The sequence below is a fragment of the Oreochromis aureus genome, linkage group 13 (assembly GCF_013358895.1).
Source record: "Oreochromis aureus strain Israel breed Guangdong linkage group 13, ZZ_aureus, whole genome shotgun sequence".
Taxonomy (NCBI): Eukaryota; Metazoa; Chordata; class Actinopteri; order Cichliformes; family Cichlidae; genus Oreochromis; species Oreochromis aureus.
This window is the reverse complement of record NC_052954.1, coordinates 16046140-16064704: the sequence shown is the minus strand read 5'-3', so window position 1 is coordinate 16064704 and position 18565 is coordinate 16046140. Positions and strand designations below refer to the sequence as shown.

The window sequence follows — 18565 nt, the reverse complement described above, 5'->3', positions numbered from 1 at the left end:
TTAACTCAGTCCATTCAGACATGACCTGACAAGTCCAAATTGAGCATCACAAAGGGTTAAAAAAAAAAAAAAAAGGTTAAGTTAAAGTTAAGTGTCTTGTTGGTGCCAGGTAGGCTGTTCTAAGTGTTAGAAAAACTCATGACCACACATAACCATGTCTAGGGTTTACAGAGAATGGTCTGAAAAAAATACCAGGAAAGAGTCAGGCTCATCAGACCAGGCGATGTTTTTCTGGTCCCTTGTTGTCCAGTTTGGCTGAGAATGTGTGAATTGTAGCCTCGGCTTCCTGTTCTAGGCTAACAGAATTGACTCCTGGTGTGGTTTTCTGCAGTCGTAGTCAATCTGCTTCAAGGTTCGGCATGTTGTGTATTCAGACTTGCTCGTCTGCATACCTTGGTTGCAACAAATGGTTGTTTGAGTTCCTGTTGCCTTCCTGTGAGGTTGAAGTAGTCCAACCATTCTCTGACCTCTGAAAGCAACAAGGCATTTGCAACCAGAGAAATCCCGCTCACTGGATATTTTCTGTCCTTCAGGCCATTCTCAGTAAACCTCAGTTGCATACACCAGCATCTATGCCAAGTTCAAAGTCGCTTAAATCACTTTTCCTCTGATGCTTAGTTTGAACTTCAGTAGGTCATCTCAGTCACATCTACATACCTAAATGCAGTGAGTTGCTTTGGTGTGATTGGCTAATTTCATATGTGCATTAACAAGCATTTGGACTGATGCACCTAATAAAATGTCCAGTGAATTTACATCCAAAAGACAGAACACACTGGTGAGGTTAGCAACAATGAAAGTCCTGAGGTCCACTGAAGAGGAAACAAACAAACAAAAACAAAACATTAATCAGCCTCAAGACCTGAAAGGTTTGATTAAATTCATGCAATAATTTGTCTAATGAAATATGTGCCCCTGAAAATTGGGGCTACATAAATCCCTACATTTTTGTTCAACCTATTAAATTCTGAACTGTATCTTTAACTGTCTCACTGAGGTGGTCTGAGGAGCAAAATTTATGAAATCTGCGTTACTATCCAATTTTTGAAACCAGAAAAAAGGGTGAAAAAAAAAAAAAAAAAAAAACCACTCAGCTTTCATTTTGAAGTTTTTATAAGACATCTTATAAACTGAAATACAGATTCAACTTCATACAAGAGCTTTAAGTAGTATTTCCCACATGAACAATTGATTGTGCAAATGCTGTGCTGAGTAAAGAAGCTGCAATTGAGGTTATTTGAGGATCTTGTGGACTTCAGACAGAAGTGTTCCCGATAACCCGTCTGAGTCACTGATCATCAAATGATGACCACCATACAAGTCTTCACCACACTTGAATAGAGGATATACATTTTTTTTAAATTTCCTCTGGCATTCAAAACATGAAGTTTTGTGCTATAGCTCGTGCTATAAGAAGCATCAGAAGCTCCTCCAAAAAGGCCACATAAGAGAGGGAGTGCAAAACACCAGCAGGGCGTGAAGACACTGCAGCTGCTCAGAAAGTAGATAAAGAGTTTTTATCTTTCAAAAATAAAAATATCTATCTTTATAAAACTGACTAACCAAAAAAGAAAAAAAAAAAGTTTTCAAAGGCAGGTCGGTTTATTCTCAGGCAACATGCAGGCAACTTAATTTAGGTGCAGTGATGTAGTGGTGAGTGTGGCAGTGAGCTGTAAATGTCCTTTTTCAAACCAAAATATTCCCCTTAGGCAACACACACAATGTGTTGGATTAAAAAAAAATTAAAAGAAAGAAAGGAATGAGTCACATTCAAACTGGATAGAAACTAATACAGGGGTGGGCACCGAGGGCCGGTGTCCCTGCAGGTTTTACATGTGTCCTTGAACCAACACAGCTGATTTAAATGGCTAAATTATCTCCTCAACATGTCCTGATGTTCTCCAGAGGCCTGGTAACGAACTAATCATGTGATTCAGGTGTGTTGACCCAAGGTGAGATCTAAAACCTGCAGGGACACCGGCCCTCGGGGCCTGGAATTGCCCACCCCTGCACTAATAGCACTTCAATTAAGTCACGCTGATTATTAAGGTTTCCCTTTACAAGCCGCAAAAACCGCAAAAACATACAAATGTGATGCTAAACAAAATAAATAACCTAAAAAAAATGCAGAATTGTTCATTAATTACAATGAGCAGGTGGATATGTAAGACTTATTGGAGAGGTGAGTCAGCGGTGCAGCAAACTTGCTTCTATTTGGCATGTTGGATTGCTGACCTCTGACAGTAACTGCTCAGGTCCTCACTTGGAATTTGCCCGCTTTAGTCACATATTTGACACCTTTAAATGGCTTGTACTTCTCTCCGTACATGTCGAGACGGCTCACTTTAAGACCTGCACAGAGGAGGAGAGCAGTGTAATATAAATCAAGGAAGATAAATAACAGGTCTGAAGGGATCAACGGTTTTAAATTTCAGACTTGACTGAAGTCACGCTTTGATAGATTACCTGATATGGCCAGCTGCTGGATCTTTAGGTCAATATTGAGTGAGGGGTTCTCTTCAGGGTTAGGCACTCCTGTCTGCATACTCAGACTGCCTCGCAAGTTGGGAAGCTTCTGGGGGTTAAGCTTACCGATGTCCCAAACCAACATCTATCAAAAGAGAAAAAATGAATGCTTTTTATTAATTTTAGTGTCTCCAAAACATGCTCGCTTAGCTCACTCCTGCTGTGTTATTGCTTATGACAGCCTTGGTGGTGGCTGGTTACCTTTGTAGTGCAGTCGTAGGTATAGTTTCCCTGTGTGGCTGTGAGGTTGGCATTAAGCACAGCCTTAGGCATGTGAATAGTGACTTTCAGGTCCTCCACTGTCTTTCCCATAGTCTGCTTGGGTCCAATGGTGATGTCGAGGCGACCGCAAGATCCTGCCTCGAAGAAATTGATGCTCTGCTTCACATACACTGGAATGGCTACAAGACTGAGGAAGGACATAAAGAAATAGCAATGGCTACAATAAACCTGAATGATTGGTGGTGTGAATTCTGTTATTTAAATCAATTAAATCTGAATTATTTCATCTCCAAGTGAGAAAATGATGCCTGCGCTTACTTTTGAGAGCTGATGTGATAAGTCATGAGCGTGAAGTTTCCATCCGGTGGGATGAACGACAGGACACGCTCCGACTCCCAGCGCCTGAACCGCACGCATGGGTGGAAACTCACGTCATCAAGAAGCCGAGGATTCTGTCATCAACAGTGAGAAGTGTTACAAAAGCAAAGCACTGACAGTTAGGCATAAAAGACTGAGAGGAAGTTACCCCCACCATAAAGGACATCGTCAGGTCAGGCATCCCACTGAGTTTCACACAGGCTTCAATTACACCCTGGATCTCTGCAGATACTGTCGTACCTGGAAAAGGAGGAGCGATAAATCTCACCTATGAAACCTTACATGAAGAAAAGGGACTTCAAAATATCCAGGAATACACCATTATAATATGTTCTGATCAAATAAGTGTCAGTTTGTACCGGATTTGTCCACAATAGCATCTATTTCTTCTGTCACATCAAAATACGCCTCATTATTGGCGTATTTGACACCAGCCCGCCTCCATGGGATGTTGGACAGCTGACCTTGTGGCAACGTTTCTCCAACATTACTACCTCCTGAAAAAGAAACAAAACCAAGGTGAAGCCACAAATGTACACATTAACACTGCAGAGTTTACTTGTACTTCAGTTTAGAGGTTAATTAACACCTCCAAAGTCAGGGTGACCTCCAGTTACCTGTTAGCGTGTTGACGACTGATCGCAGGATGTTGGGAGGCCTGATCATCTCCTTGAGGACGTTGGACTCTGTTGCTAGTGGAAATCCATTGTCCAGCATCTCCTCCAACAGCTCATAAACGATCACCAGGTTGTCAGTGATCACACTTTCAGAGCACTCTCCAAAGTAGTCCTGTCAACAAAGCTGCACGTTACACCAAAGCCTGTGTAGATGTTTTTCAAGCATTTACACACAAGCAAGCCATCTGGGGCCCATCAGAGATGTATCCCTATGGATGTTCATATTAGATGATGCCACTGCTCTCTGCATCATCTACAGCACAAGGACCAGGACCAAGGCCATAAAAAGTCAACCAATCGGACCACTCTCTCCATGACCAATAGGATCATGATCATCTCTCAACAGGACAGGAGTTGTATGCAACATGGGTAACAACACGATATTTGACAACTTTTGCTATTTCACAAAGTCCTTTATCGTTTTGTGCAAGCAAAATCTATCAACATTGAGAATCTTATGTAAACGACTTTGCTAGATGGGTTGGATTCAACACTTCAAGAGCAGGAATTTGGTGAAACTGATAAGTTGTTAAGTGTGCATGAAGGTTATAGTGTGAAAATCTGGAAAATGTGGTCATAAATCAATAAACAGGACCTCGGTCGGTACGAGCTTCACTAATATCTGACCAATACTGATGGAGTAGTAACGATTCTTATGGTTGGTGGACAGAGGGGCAAATGTACAATCCCATGACTCCTTAGGCTGGATGAGCTAAAAATGTAATTATTATATTTTTTATATACCACCTTTATTTTATCGATTTCACAATTTTCTGTTTAATTGTACTTTTTTCTTTTGTGTATTTCTTTTACCTTAATAAACTATTTTAAACTTGCCATAAGTATTTTTTTTTACGTTACACAAGAATTTCATAATTTTTAGAGCAGGTACATTTTATCTTACTCAGTACTTGCATCCATGGATCATTCCTGTGCATTACTTTGTTGTAATAAAAATATATATTTTTAAATTATATATATATATATATATATATATATATATATATATATATATATATATATATATATATATATATATATATATATATATATATATATATATATATATATATATATATATATATATATATATATATATATATATATATATATATATATATATATATATATATATATATTGTCTGTTTGTTTGTTTGTTTGTTTTGTTTTTAGGAATATTGTTTTCTGATGCATTTTCGTGGCTTCATAGTGTAGAGTTAACACATTGTGTCTGCTCCCTGGTGTGAGACCTGAATAAGACAGGAACGCCTGGAAGGGTTGTGTTGGGAAGGGCATCTGGTATAAAAATCTACCAAAACAAATATGCGGCTCCACCTGCTGTGGCGACCCTTTATGAATAAGGGAACAGCGGAAAGCTTTCTAGGATGCACTGGTGGATTGGACAAGCGGGTATCATCAGACATCAGCTTGCTGGTAAACAAGGCGATGCTTACTAATGGCATTTGCCATTTGTCATGTCACATAAATTTAGCACCGACAAAAGCAGTTAGTCTGCCTGGCTGAAAGACTTCTTTGTTAACATGATACAAAAGACACAATAAAGAACAAGATAAAAAAAACGAACAACAAAATTGTCATCATGCTATATTGCTATATTGTCATCATGTCCATATAACACACCAAAAACCTTTCCTTAAAAAGGATCATTTTTATATTCTTACTTCCTTAACATGAATATTTTGAATATTGCCTACACACACTCACACTCTCTTCTCTGATGTTGTACTCTAACCTGGTGACTCTCTGGAAATGTGTCCCTCGACCTTGCAGCAATCATTTGTGTGTAGATTTACTTCCTTGGTAACAAAGAGTAACTAAACACTTGATTTCTAATTTATAGGGAATGCCAAATGGTGAGATACATTTGTTCCCCGGGTTTGACCGTAACACAAAGTGTCACTACAGGCTTTGTGTAGTTTTAATGGGCTGCTTAGGTTGTCTTGGAGCAGGCAATGCCTTTCATGAAAAAAAAAAAACAAAAAAAAAAACTCCTCGTGCAGATTAACAACCACAGTTTGACTAGAAGACTGCTTTAAGATGTGTTTCATGCACATGTGTGGCTTTTTTTTTGTCTTGTGTACTGCACTTGTATTGAAGGTGAGTGTGCACCTGTCAAATCCTAAAATTGAAGCTTCTTGTGCAGCGCCACACTCCTCTCCACACTCCTGCTACAACTGGATCCCTTCCTCAAAGTGCTGTTCTGATGCACGCCCGTAAAATGCAGTGGATGGTGTCGATGTTGGCAAAAAGAAAAACCATTTGTAGTGCGCGCTCAGCAGGTCCACGATAGGAAGTGACACGGTTCAGATCAAATGTTCACGGAACATCTGACATCACTCTTGTAGGCACTTCCCCACAAGACCAATATTTTGTCTCTGGGTTATAACTGGAGATCCAGCAATCCTCAACATGAAAGTCTGTTGAATGTCAGAATAGGACTTCTGTTCGGGAGCGTATGAGAGAAGAAGGCAGAAACTTCTTCTTTTGTTGTGCCCAGTTATTAACTACCATATTTGAATCATCTAAGGTTTCGCATTTTTATAGGCCCAGGCACTGACATTCTTACTTGCACAGGATACACTGTTTATGTGTTTTGATGGCTGGTTAAAACAACTCTGAACATTTTCCAAAATCTCACACAGCAAAGTAAAAATGACACCTTCCTCCTTAACTGTACAATCTCTTTTGTTCCCTTAACTGCATTCTTCCAGACGATCAGCTAAGGGGAAGTGAAATCTGATCACTTGACGTGAACCACAATCTGTCTTACTTCTTCTAGACACAATCAAAGACTTGAAGAACACAGCGCTCAAACCACACCTGAAATGTGTCCGCCACTCTGTGCAGGAACTCGATGACAAACAGTGGGGGGACCTCAGTCTGGATGACAGAGAGGAAGAAGAGTTTTCCCCTGTATATGGAGATGAGATAGTGGTGTGGGGTCTGCAGGACAGGGGGCACATTCTCTGGATCCACTGCTTTCTCCCTTGCCTCGAAGAAGTAATCGCACACACTTCGGCTGATGACACTCTTCCAGTGTTTCTCCAGGAAGATGTCTCCCAAGTGATTAATGAGGAACAGGCTGTGGATCATCTCAGCTGCAACAATGAAGTGATTGTTTTTGTTGTTGTTGTTGGTTGTGCTCAGTTATTAACTAAGAGTGACAGGCAAGGATAAAATCAGCAGATTTTAAAATAAATAAATCCTGACAGTTACCCGACATTGCCCAAATCAAAACAAAGCGATGTCACTTGTTAACATTTACCCTACCTACAGTCAACCTCTCAAACTAACTTTACTCTCAGGTACAAGAGTCACATTGCAATTAACCTTAAATGTGATCAATAAATCTGACAGTGAGAGGCGTAACAGCCGCATGGCTGCTCTAAATATATATGATAGCCTTAAAACAATCACAAATCTTAAAAAAAGAAAAAGTTTTACCTGCTGACTCCACTTCTCTGTGCCAAGATTATTACTTTTGAGCCAATATGGCTGCACAACTCCCCGAGCAGCTGAGGAGATGCCTGCAGATCTACGAACACGTAAACGCAACGATGCCGGTACAACAAGAAAACAAATCAGAAAGTCAAAGCCTACATATTACTAATAAACACCCTGGGTGGTTTAAATACCAAAGCAACCTCGGCGTTAACTCGAGCCGCACTTTGCTAACAAAGTTTCGGGCTTTTTCATCAGGCTACATTTACGGACAGCTATAACCCGGCGCCGTGTGGAGGGACCAGGGGCTTGTTTCCCTCAGTTTTTTTTTTTTTTTTTTTTTTTTTTTGTTTGTTTCGTTTCGTTTCTACTGCTGGGTAATACCCATTAATTATTTTAAATTGCATTTCTTTAACTTTGGGTGGGATAGGCCATTTCAAAAAATGTGTTGTTTTTTTTGTTATTTTAATATTACACCCTTTTAATTTTGTGTTTTTGTTAAAATCGTGAAATAATATATTTTTAAACATTTTATTTATGGTTTTATTACCACACTTTTTATTGATTAAAGGAATCTGATTTAACTGTAAAGAAGGTAAACTTATTTGTCCGTTAGAGTAATGGAAATGATTTTGCATCAAATTCAGCAGAGGTAGAAGGACTGTTATATTCTCTAAGGGAACACTCAATGTTAAACTTGACTTTAAAAACACCTAATGCGAGAAACTGCCCCTTCTCATCAAGTAAATCTGTTATAAAAATTATCTTTTTTTGATACCACTCCTTAATGAATAATGACTTCCTATTAATTGTAATGGTCCTGTTATTCCACAAGGTGGAGCCATGGGGCGTGAAGTTATGGGCAAAACCCATCTTCCAATAAGACAAGACCTGCTTATGGTATTCTGACAGTTTGACAGGCAACTTCGATGTATCAAAATCACATTTCAGGAGAAAATCCAACCCTCCCACCTTTCTGAAAATATTTTTGGGGGATGAAACCATACGGAGTCCGGCTTTAATAGAAAGACTTTTAACCAGTTTATTTTAAATACTCCAACCATTGATTGAAAATCAATGGTCCTTATACCTCCTTTGGTGTATTCTTTGACCAGTTGTGATTTTTTAATGTAATGTGTTTTATTATGCCAAATGAATCGATAGATTACGGAGTTAATCTTTTTAATACTATGCGGGGTAATTTATAATGAATAAGCTGGGTAAACCATCTTTGAGACACCCTCTGATTTTGATAATAAATTGTATCCAAACATTGAAATGTGTCTCGTTAACCAATGATTTAGTGTTTTGGACATAGCATCAATTTTGTCTTTCAGGTTTTTTGACTCTCTAATTTTGATGTCTTTATTTAAATAAATGCCTAAATATTTAACTTCATTTTTCACAGGAATCATCCTCATGCTATTTTCCAAACAATCATAAAGTGGCAAAAGTTCACACTTCTTTCGATTCAGACACAAACCTGATGCTTTAGAAAAAAATTAAATTACATTCAAAGCTTTCTCGAGTATTGATTTATTCTCAAGAATATTACTGTGTCATTTGCGAACTGACTTATTTTAAATTCAGTATCCAATATATTTACTCTTTCAAGGTCTGGGTGGTTCACAGTGAGGTAGGCCATTAACTGAGTGCAGAGGATAAATAATTTTGGAGAAATTGGGCGATCCTGCCAAATACCACAGGATATCTATTCTAGGTGTTATGCCTGGGTTAAGAGAAACGTAACTGTAAATCTGTTTGTAAAGCAGTTTGATCACTTTACAAAATTTGTTTCATGGTCTATTGAATCAAACTCTAAAACTCTTTAAAAAAAAATCAATGAATAATATTAAACTTTATGAATTAATAAAGGATCGGTAGTCTATCGTATCTAATATCAATCTTATGTTGTTATGAATTTGTCTACCTTTAATAAACGCTGACTGACACTCGTCAATTAATTTTGTAAAGACACTTAATTCTGTTTGTGTATGTTAAGGCTAGTAGTTTGTAGTCGTTACATAAGAGTGTTATGGGTCTCCAGCTGTCTAGCAACAGTACATTTTTGTTTGGTTTTGGCAACAAAGTTATTAATCCTGTTTTCATTGTTGGAGATAATTATTCATTATTAAAACAGTCCAAAAAGGCTTTAAATAACAAATCTTGAAGTCTTGCCAAAATGTCTTATAGCATTCAATTGTTAGGCCGTCTATTCCAGGCCATTTTCCATTTGTTTTAGGGCCACTTCTATTTCAGTTATATTCAAATCTTCTTCTAACAATACTTTATCTTCCTCATTTAATTGCTTTTACCTGATTTTTGATCATAACAAAAAGATATCTGCATTCTCTTTTTGATTTTTTTGCTTATACAAATTACTATTAAAAAAAATGTTAATTTCTTTACTTATTTGGTTTGGGTCCTCTATCATAGTGCCATCCTTACTCAATTTAGTTATTTTTTTCTTTGTTTGTCTACGGTTCTCTAGGGTAAATAAGATGATTTTTCTCCCCCATGTTCAATCCACTTGGCTTTAGATCTCATATATGCTCCCTTAGCTTTTTCCAGGTACACATTGTCTAGTTGTGTTTGTAAAGATTGTAAGCTTTCTGACTCTTCTGCAGTTATATCAGGCTTACCACATAACAAATGTATTTGTTCAATTAGATTTTTCTGTTCAAGTATGCGAAGGGCAGATTCTTTCATTCCAGATTCTATAGCTAGTTGTTTAACACTGTATTTGAACCATTCCCATTTGCCAACATTAGACATCATCAGGTTATCAATTTCTAATTTAATTTTTTTTAACTTGTGTACAGAAGTCTTTGTTCTGCAATAAACTATTATTAAATTTCCGTATGTTTTCAGCCCTTTGTTGTCTACATAAGGATGAGAGACTTATTAGACAGTGATCAGTAAGCGGGGTTGATTGGGTTTCACATTTAGTAACATAAGTTGTTATTATTTGAGAGACAAGCCAATAATCTAGTCTTGAACATATGTTTTTATTTGTTGGACTCCTTGGAGCACTGTCAGTCATGGATTGGCCTCCCCAGACCACGAAACTCAAAAATTATTGAAGCAGTGTTGGACAAAAGCCAGCCAACAACCAAACAAGAGATTTGACTGTCCTTCAGAAATCCTGGAGAATGATTCATTAAGACTACTAACTGCTGCCGCACTTATTTCCCATTTTCCTAACAAAATATAAAGAAATAAGAGGTGACTCAAGACTTAGCTGCTTCTTACCATGCCGTCGCTTCACGTTAACCCTGCACGGTAGTGGTGGGCGGAACCATCCAAATATTGAATGTATCGATACCAAGTCGGCATCGGTATCGGATCGATACTAGCCTGGTGAGATCGATTCTTTACTTTAAGTTCTGCTCTTGTTTGCAATGCTGTGGTTTCGGCAAAGACGAAACGGCCAGGTCGCCGGATTCGCTGCTCCTGTGTCAGCGCAGAGCAGGCACACTTTGCTCCCCCTCCCCCCTCTTGTGTTTAGATGCTGCGGCGTCACGTGACGTGACTTAGACACTTTGGGGTGTGTTAAGTTGTTTGCATATTATTTATATTTTCACCAGTTGTTGTTTTTGTTGTTGAGAATTTGAATTGTAATTTTTGTATTAGAGTTTCTCAACAGCACTTGTTTGTTTTAATTTGTTTACTGGTTTGCGTGCACTTTTAAAAAGATTTTCTAAAAAAAAAAAAAAAAAAAAAAAAAAAAAAAAAAATTATAATAAAGCATTTTCTATTTAATTATAAACTTTGTCCTAATTATGTCCTGGGTTTTAACTATTTAATAATAAAAAGGAAACATAACAAAAAAAAAAAAAACACTTAAGGTCATGAAAATTGATTCAGATTTAGCAATTCAATGATGCATCCACCTTATTTATTGAAAAGTATTGGTATCGTATCGGTATCAGCGATACTGGCCCGTATTTACTTGGTATCGGATCGATACCAAAATATGCAGTATCGCACACCACTACTGCACGGCCCTTGCGTGGCGTCATATTTCAGGCTTCTGATTGGTCCAGCTCTGCAAAGGCGGGAGGGGACTATTGCCTGCGAGCCATTCCCCGGAGAAACAACCACAGCCTATTGCTCATAGCATGACCGTTTTTTCGTGCCGGCTAAGGTGATCGCAACGTGCTTTACCCAGTCAACATGGCTTCAGACGAACCCAAAGCAAAGAAACCCAAACTCTCAGAGGAGGAGAAGCCCGAGCCTCCGCCCAAAGACATATATATAAGCTGGACTGTGTCAGGGGAAATCTTTTAAATTTTATTGGTGGTATAACAGGCATCTTTTTAAGGAGGGATTTTCTGAGAGGCTGGGTTTGTTCATCTGTAGATGTGTCACTGGTGAAAGTGTTAAACCTCTGCACATGTAAAAGAAATATATTCAGAGCTCTGAAAAACGACTGAAGGCTCGTGTGGTTGTTTTTTCCCCATCTGGTCCCCTTCACATTACCTTGCAACTGCTACATGGTGATAAAACTGTTGTCTGCATGTATTATGGAAACAAACTTCTGTGGTGAAGAAGATTCTCTAGCTTCGGCCGTAGAGGTCTGTAAACGCACTGTAGGAAATATCAGGAAACATAATACAGTAAACATAGTAAATACATGTGACTGTTTCTATTTTTGGTTTGCAGTGGATTTTTTTAAGTAGCACATTTTTGCTCAGGTCAGTGAGATGAAGTTGTGCAGTATGATCAACTGTAATGATGTAAAGCTTAGTCTGCTGTGATGCTGAGACCTGTGTTTTGGGGAAACCAAGAAGAAGGTGAGCTGAGATCAGTGAATGAGTCCTGCTCCATCACAGCAGACGTCTGTGAGCCTTTGTAACAGTGCAGGGCAGTGAGGATGGGAGTAGCTGGAGGCTGCATGTCCCACTGGAAGGCTTTAATTTGTTTTATTTGTGTTTGTTTTATCCAAAAAAAGGAAAGTCAGAATCAAAGTTAGATGCTCCACCTCAGCGAGATGATGTTGTCAGAGAGAGGATCTCTGATACAGTCAGGTGTGTCTTAACACATCAGCCAGTGTGGGCGACGAGTCTGTTTTGTTGTGTTAGAGGTGAGAGCAATACACAATCATGATGTGTAGTTATGTTATCTTAGCTAAAGGATCTGGATGCATGTTGTGTTCATTCAGTGTGTAACATGTTTACATGGAAATACAATCTGTAACTTTTCTCTCATTTCTCACTTTAATGTGTCTAACTTTTTATTTTTATTTGTTCTGCTCGGCAGTGTGGCTCTTTCAGCTGCGTCAGCTGCGTCAACCTCACTAAGGTCAACTTCCTGAAGGCCTGATTCATGGAGTGCACACATGATTAAGGAAAAATGATGTTCACTGAAAGGAGCGCTCCAATTATCCACTGCTAGTGGGTTAAACCATCAGATGAGAGCTGAGGGTGGGAGTGGGCTGAATCTTCAGTTTGATTTGATTTAGTTAGTTTGTATATTATTTAGCTGGGGTGTGTTTGTAGTCAGATAAATGTGAGGTGTGTTAAAATAACTGCAGTATTTCACTGTATATGTTTTCAAAGCTAAAAATGTAATTATTAGATTTTTATGTACCGACCTCCTTTATTTTACTGTATTTCACAATTTTCTGCTTAATTGTACTTTTTCCTTTTGTGTTTTTCTTTTTTCTTAATAAACAATTTTAAACTTACCATAAGTTTTTTTTAATGTTACACGAGAATTTCATAATTTTTAGAGCAGGTAGATCTTATTTTACTCAATACTTGCATCCATGGATCAATCCTGTGCATTACTTTAATGTAACAGAAATCTTTTTTTTTAATAATGTGTGTTTATATATTTTTTTATTTTTAGGAAGATTGTTTTCTAGGGCATTTCTTATGACTTCATACTGTAGAGTTAACACATTGTGTCTGCTCCCTGGTTTGAGACCTGAATAAGACAGGAACGCCTGGAAGGGTTGTGTTGGGAAGGGCATCTGGTGTAAAAATCTACCAAAACAAATATGCGGCTCCACCTGCTGTGGCGACCTTTTATGAATAAGGGAACAGTGGAAAACTTTCTAGGGATGCACTGGTGGATTGGACAAGCGGGTATCATCAGACATCAGCTTGCTGGTAAACAGCTTTGTCATGTCACATAACTTTAGCACCGACTAAAGCCATTAGTCTGCTTGGCTGAAAGATTTCTTTGTTAACATGATACAAAAGACACAATAAAGAACAAGATAAACAAAACAAACAACAACAAAAACTGAGTATTGGCCTCTGTTGCTGTAATGTCATCATGTCCATATAACACTTTCTCAACGACTTGTCTACACACACTCACACACTCTCCTCTGATGCTGTAATGTTGTACTCTAACCCGGTGACTGTCTGGAAATGTGTCCCTCAACCTTGCAGTTGTGTAAATTTACTTTATTGGTAACAGAGAGTAACTAAACACTTGATTTTTTAATTTATAGGGAGTGAGAAATGGTGAGACACATTTGTTTGTCACTACAGGCTTAGTGCAGTTTTAACAGGCTGCTTAGGTTGCCTTGGCTTCAAGTCATGAAGAGAAAAAAAAAAAAAAAAAAAAACCTCCCCATGTGGATTACTACAAATGGATCCCTTCCTCAGAGCCCTGTTCTGATGCACACTGGTGAAACACATTAGATTTCCTCCACTGTGTCAGAAACGGAGATACTCCAGGTTGAAGTTTGGGGTTTTGAGCAATGATGGTGTCGACATTGGCAAAAAGAAAAACCATTTGTAGTGCACGCTCAGCAGGTCCACGATAGGAAGTGACACGGTTCAGATCAAATGTTCACGGAACATCTGACATCACTCTTGTAGGCACTTCCCCACAAGACCAATATTTTGTCTCTGGGTTATAACTGGAGACCCAGCAATCCTCAACATGAAAGTCTGCTGAATGTCAGAATAGGACTTCTGTTCGGGAGCGTATGAGAGAAGAAGGCAGAAACTTCTTCTTTTGTTGTGCCCAGTTATTAACTACCATATTTGAATCATCTAAGGTTTCGCATTTTTATAGGCCCAGGCACTGACATTCTTACTTGCACAGGATACACTGTTTATGCGTTTTGATGGCTGGTTAAAACAACTCTGAACATTTTCCAAAATCTCACACAGCAAAGTAAAAATGACACCTTCCTCCTTAACTGTACAATCTCTTTTGTTCCCTTAACTGCATTCTTCCAGACGATCAGCTAAGGGGAAGTGAAATCTGATCACTTGACGTGAACCACAATCTGTCTTACTTCTTCTAGACACAATCAAAGACTTGAAGAACACAGCGCTCAAACCACACCTGAAATGTGTCCGCCACTCTGTGCAGGAACTCGATGACAAACAGTGGGGGGACCTCAGTCTGGATGACAGAGAGGAAGAAGAGTTTTCCCCTGTATATGGAGATGAGATAGTGGTGTGGGGTCTGCAGGACAGGGGGAGGAGATTAGGAGGAGATTTCAATGTGATTTATAACGAATGGCTTGATAGATCACCCTCTAAATTCCAATCCCATCATATAAATTCATTTTTACACAACTTCTGTTTAGATCTCAGCCTAATAGATCCTTGGAAATTAGCTAACTCGCTTGTTCAGTCCTTTTCATGGTTCAAGCCTGATGGCTCGGCTAAAACTCGTATCGATTTCTGGCTAATCTCAGACAGTATAATGCAGAATAATGTAAATGTGGGTGTCTCAGCTGCACCTTTAACCGACCACTGTGTGATACATTTTAATGTCACACCTCAACTTAAAAACTCTCATAATAAAGATTACTGAAAGTTTAACTCATCCCTGCTTACCAATGAAAATTTTAGCAACGGAAGTTTAAAGTACGTCAAATCTCAATTAAACACAGTAAAATAGTAGCTAACCAGAACAAGCAAAAAGAAACTATCAGGGAACTAAATCACATCTGCTCTAAACCCTTTTTTAGCGATGATGACAAATAACGTAGATATATTCTACAGTCTTCCTTAGATGATATTTATAGTAAAAAGGCCAAAAGAGCCTATCTGAGATCCCGAGCCAAGTGGATCGAGGATGGTGAAAAAGTACAGCATATTTCTGTAGATTAGAAAAGCTAATACTTTTAAATACTCTAGGAACAACAAGTAAGCCTGCAGTTCAAGAGCGAAGTGCTTGGGGTGATATGGTACTACAAGGTCATTAAGTTCAGTGTGTCTTCCACATGGCACCTCACAAAGATATAGGATCTGCAAAGGAATAAAACAAGGATGTCCAATCTGGCCATTGCTGTTTATCGCAGCAACAGAAATGCTTTCCATACTGATTAAAAATGCTGACGTTGGTAAGATATCTGTTCTGGGTAAAGAGCTCTCTATCAGCCAGTTAACCGATGACACAACCATTTTCCTAAATAACCTGAATGAAATCCCCAAAATTCTACAGATTACTGAAAATTTCTCAAAAGCTTCAGGGTTAAATCTGAATTTAAACAAATGTGAGATCTTACCGTTAAAAGATTGTACTATTTCTAACACTTTTACTATTCCTGTGTGTGTGAGAATGTGAGCGTGAATGAATAATGGCATTGTAAAGCGCTTTGGGTGCCTTGAAAAGCGCTATATAAATCCAATCCATTATTAATCCATTATTAAAATCCAGTGTCAAATATTTTGGGTATGTATATGTGTATCTTTTACTTATGATTTTGACATTAAGAAAAACTCCCCATAAAGCTCTCTTCCTTTCACCAGCATGTTTTATTATACTGGAAATTAATATACAAACATAATTATAGCGCACACAATACTCCCCTATGGAACTGTTGTTACATAAAAGTTGGATACAAATTATTCTTTATGCAAAAATGGTACGAAAAGGGCATCTGGTCAGTGATGCATTTGTTAAATGATAGAGGTAAAATTCTATTGAAGATTTCACTGCCAATTATAATCTGCAAATAAATAACAAAGAATTTCAAAAAAATACTAAGGCTATCCCTCAAAACATTCTATGTACAGCATATAATCTTTTTCAAAACCCTGACTACAGATCCCCTGACCTCCCTGAACTCTTAGTAAAGGGCACAACATTACAGCTAATAGTCTAAAACACTCCAAAATTAGGAAATTATTTACTAATGTTTTTTTTCCCCATATAGATCCAATCCAAACTCCTTCTCACATCTGTTCTCTGGTGATCAAAAGAAAGAGATCAGAAAACATTACCTAAAACTTCCCATTCCTCCCAAAGCTAAGGAGGTCCACTACAAAATCCTCTCTGGTGTTTACCCTTCCAAAGAATTTCTCAGACGTCGCTTTGCTATTGATAATAACTCTTGCTCTTTTTGTGATGGGGATATTGAATCGACAGAACATTGATTTTATGATTGTATATTCTGTAAAGCCCTGTGGAACGATGTGCACTACTGGCTTTTCCCAAAGTTTCCAAACTTAATTGAATTTTCTAAAAATGATATTATGTTTGGATCTCTAAGAAAAGAAAAGAAAAGAAACTTGAAAATGTTTTAAATGTAATAATTATTATGGGTAAATTCTTCATTCACAAATGTCGTTTTCTGAAAACAAAGCCGTCCTTTTTTACTCTTCACAAAGAACTCTGCCTCTTCTTCTCATCTGTAAAGTTTATGGGCAAAAAACAAGCTGTGGATCTGTATCATATGATTAATGAACTAAATCTGTTAGAAAAACCCTAAGGTATAACTTTTCTTATGTCTCTTAATTATCCTTTTGGGAGGGGAGGGGTTTGTTTTCTGTTTTGGTTTGTCTTTGTTTTTTTTATTTATTTATTTATTTATTTATTTATTTATGTATTGTTGTTGTTTGTACTTCCTGTTTAATATCTATCTTCTATATGTTGAAACACAGCCTGTTCTAGTACTATTTCAAGTTAGAAAAAAAAAATCTTTGTAACGATTGCCATATTTGTTGTACATGATATATTTCTACAATTTAAAAAAGAAAAAAAAAAGAAAAAGAAAAAAAGATTATTACTTTTGAGCCAATATGGCTCCACAACTCCCCGAGAAGCTGAGGAGACGCCTGCAGATCTACGAACACGTAAATGCAACGAAGCCGGTACAGCAAGAAAACAAATCATAAAGTCAAAGCCTACATATTACTAATAAATATCCCGGGTGATTTAAATACCAAAGCAAGCTCGGCGTTAACTCGAGCCGCACTTTGATAACAAAGTTTCGGGCTTTTTCATCCGGCTATATTTACGGACAGCTATAACCCGGCGTCGTGTGGTGGAGCTGGGGTTTTGTTTCCCTCAGTACAGTCTTGCAGGATTTCGTTTAGCGCCTTCTTTACGCTTTCCGACCATTCCTCGGCAAAGATAGATAGTAAACTCTATAATCTAAAATTAAACTGTTGTATTTGTATTCACTGTTGTATTCAATGTTTTCTTGTTTCGTTATGTTCTGTGTCTTTTTCATTACAAGGAGTCACTGCATTGTGTGCTATGTGTCTTTAAAAGATCTAAAGAAACTGCAAAAAAAGAAGGGCCAGGCCCCAAAAGAAATTATCAACAGAAGATGAACAGTATCTGGAAGTAAAAAAAAACAAACAAACAAAAAAAACTGACACTTTAGTTAATCTGTCTCCAAATATATTTCACTAAAGGCTCATCAGAAATGTTCTCAGAGGAAAGGTGGCAGAGCAAAATGAGGTGTGCCAAATTAAACCAGAAGTGGACTGAAAATCAGTGGCAACTGGTCTTATGAAGTGATAAATCCAAGATTTGTTTTTGATTTAAGGAACTGTCAGTATGTACAGAGGAAATCAAGAGAGTACAACAGTGCACCTGTAAAACACCGTGGAGGGTCTATAATGGTTTTGTGTTGGAGAGCTTGTTAAAATTATTGATATTATTAATGCAGAAAAATACCATCAGGTTTTGATCCACCATGCACTAGCATCAGCATCTTCATTTTTCAGCAATGATCCAAACACACATACCTGAGTAGAAAAACCACGATGGAGCACTGTCAGTCATGGATTGGCCTCCCCAGACCCTGAAACTCAAAATTATTGAAGCAGTGTTGGACAAAAGCCAGCCAACAACCAAACAAGAGATTTGAATGTCCTTAAAAAATCCCTGAGATTGATTCATTAAGACTACTAACTGCTGCCGCACTTATTTCACATTTTCCTAACAAAATATAAAGAAATGAGAGGTGACTCAAGACTTAGCTGCTCCTTACCTTGCCATCGCTTCACGTTAACCCCGCACGGCCCTTGCGTGGCGTCATATTTCAGGCTTCTGATTGGTCCAGCTCTGCAAAGGCGGGAGGGGAC

The 18565-nt window shown here is 38.0% G+C and overlaps 1 protein-coding gene across 2 annotated transcripts; it reads right to left on the bottom strand.

The window, feature by feature from the left end:
* Positions 1 to 1095: 1095 nt before the first annotated feature.
* On the bottom strand, positions 1096 to 18559 carry ap3m1 (adaptor related protein complex 3 subunit mu 1). 2 transcript variants are annotated; one of them, XM_039621511.1, is made up of 12 exons: positions 18472 to 18559; positions 18227 to 18282; positions 14580 to 14702; positions 11748 to 11855; positions 6645 to 6922; positions 3744 to 3915; positions 3486 to 3623; positions 3281 to 3366; positions 3067 to 3200; positions 2728 to 2935; positions 2467 to 2611; positions 1096 to 2352 (listed from the first exon to the last, which is right to left on the bottom strand). In XM_039621511.1, exons 5-12 carry the CDS (start codon positions 6915 to 6917, stop codon positions 2252 to 2254), a joined length of 1257 nt encoding a protein of 418 aa, XP_039477445.1. In that variant the 5' UTR covers positions 6918 to 6922; positions 11748 to 11855; positions 14580 to 14702; positions 18227 to 18282; positions 18472 to 18559; the 3' UTR covers positions 1096 to 2251. The 2 variants fall into 2 exon arrangements, with proteins under 2 accessions (XP_039477445.1, XP_031598842.1); XM_031742982.2 differs by lacking the exons at positions 11748 to 11855; positions 14580 to 14702; positions 18227 to 18282; positions 18472 to 18559 and adding an exon at positions 7269 to 8879.
* Between the last annotated feature and the right edge of the window lie 6 nt (positions 18560 to 18565).

Excerpts from the sequence above, each read along its gene's own strand:
- ap3m1 (XM_039621511.1), bottom strand. The coding sequence starts at position 6,917 with ATGATCCACAGCCTGTTCCTCATTAATCACTTGGGAGACATCTTCCTG. Across the intron at positions 3,916-6,644 it reads GAGTGGCGGACACATTTCAG|GACTACTTTGGAGAGTGCTC; the intron begins GTGTGGTTTGAG and ends CTTTGTTGACAG. Across the intron at positions 3,367-3,485 it reads TGCTATTGTGGACAAATCCG|GTACGACAGTATCTGCAGAG; the intron begins GTACAAACTGAC and ends CTCCTTTTCCAG.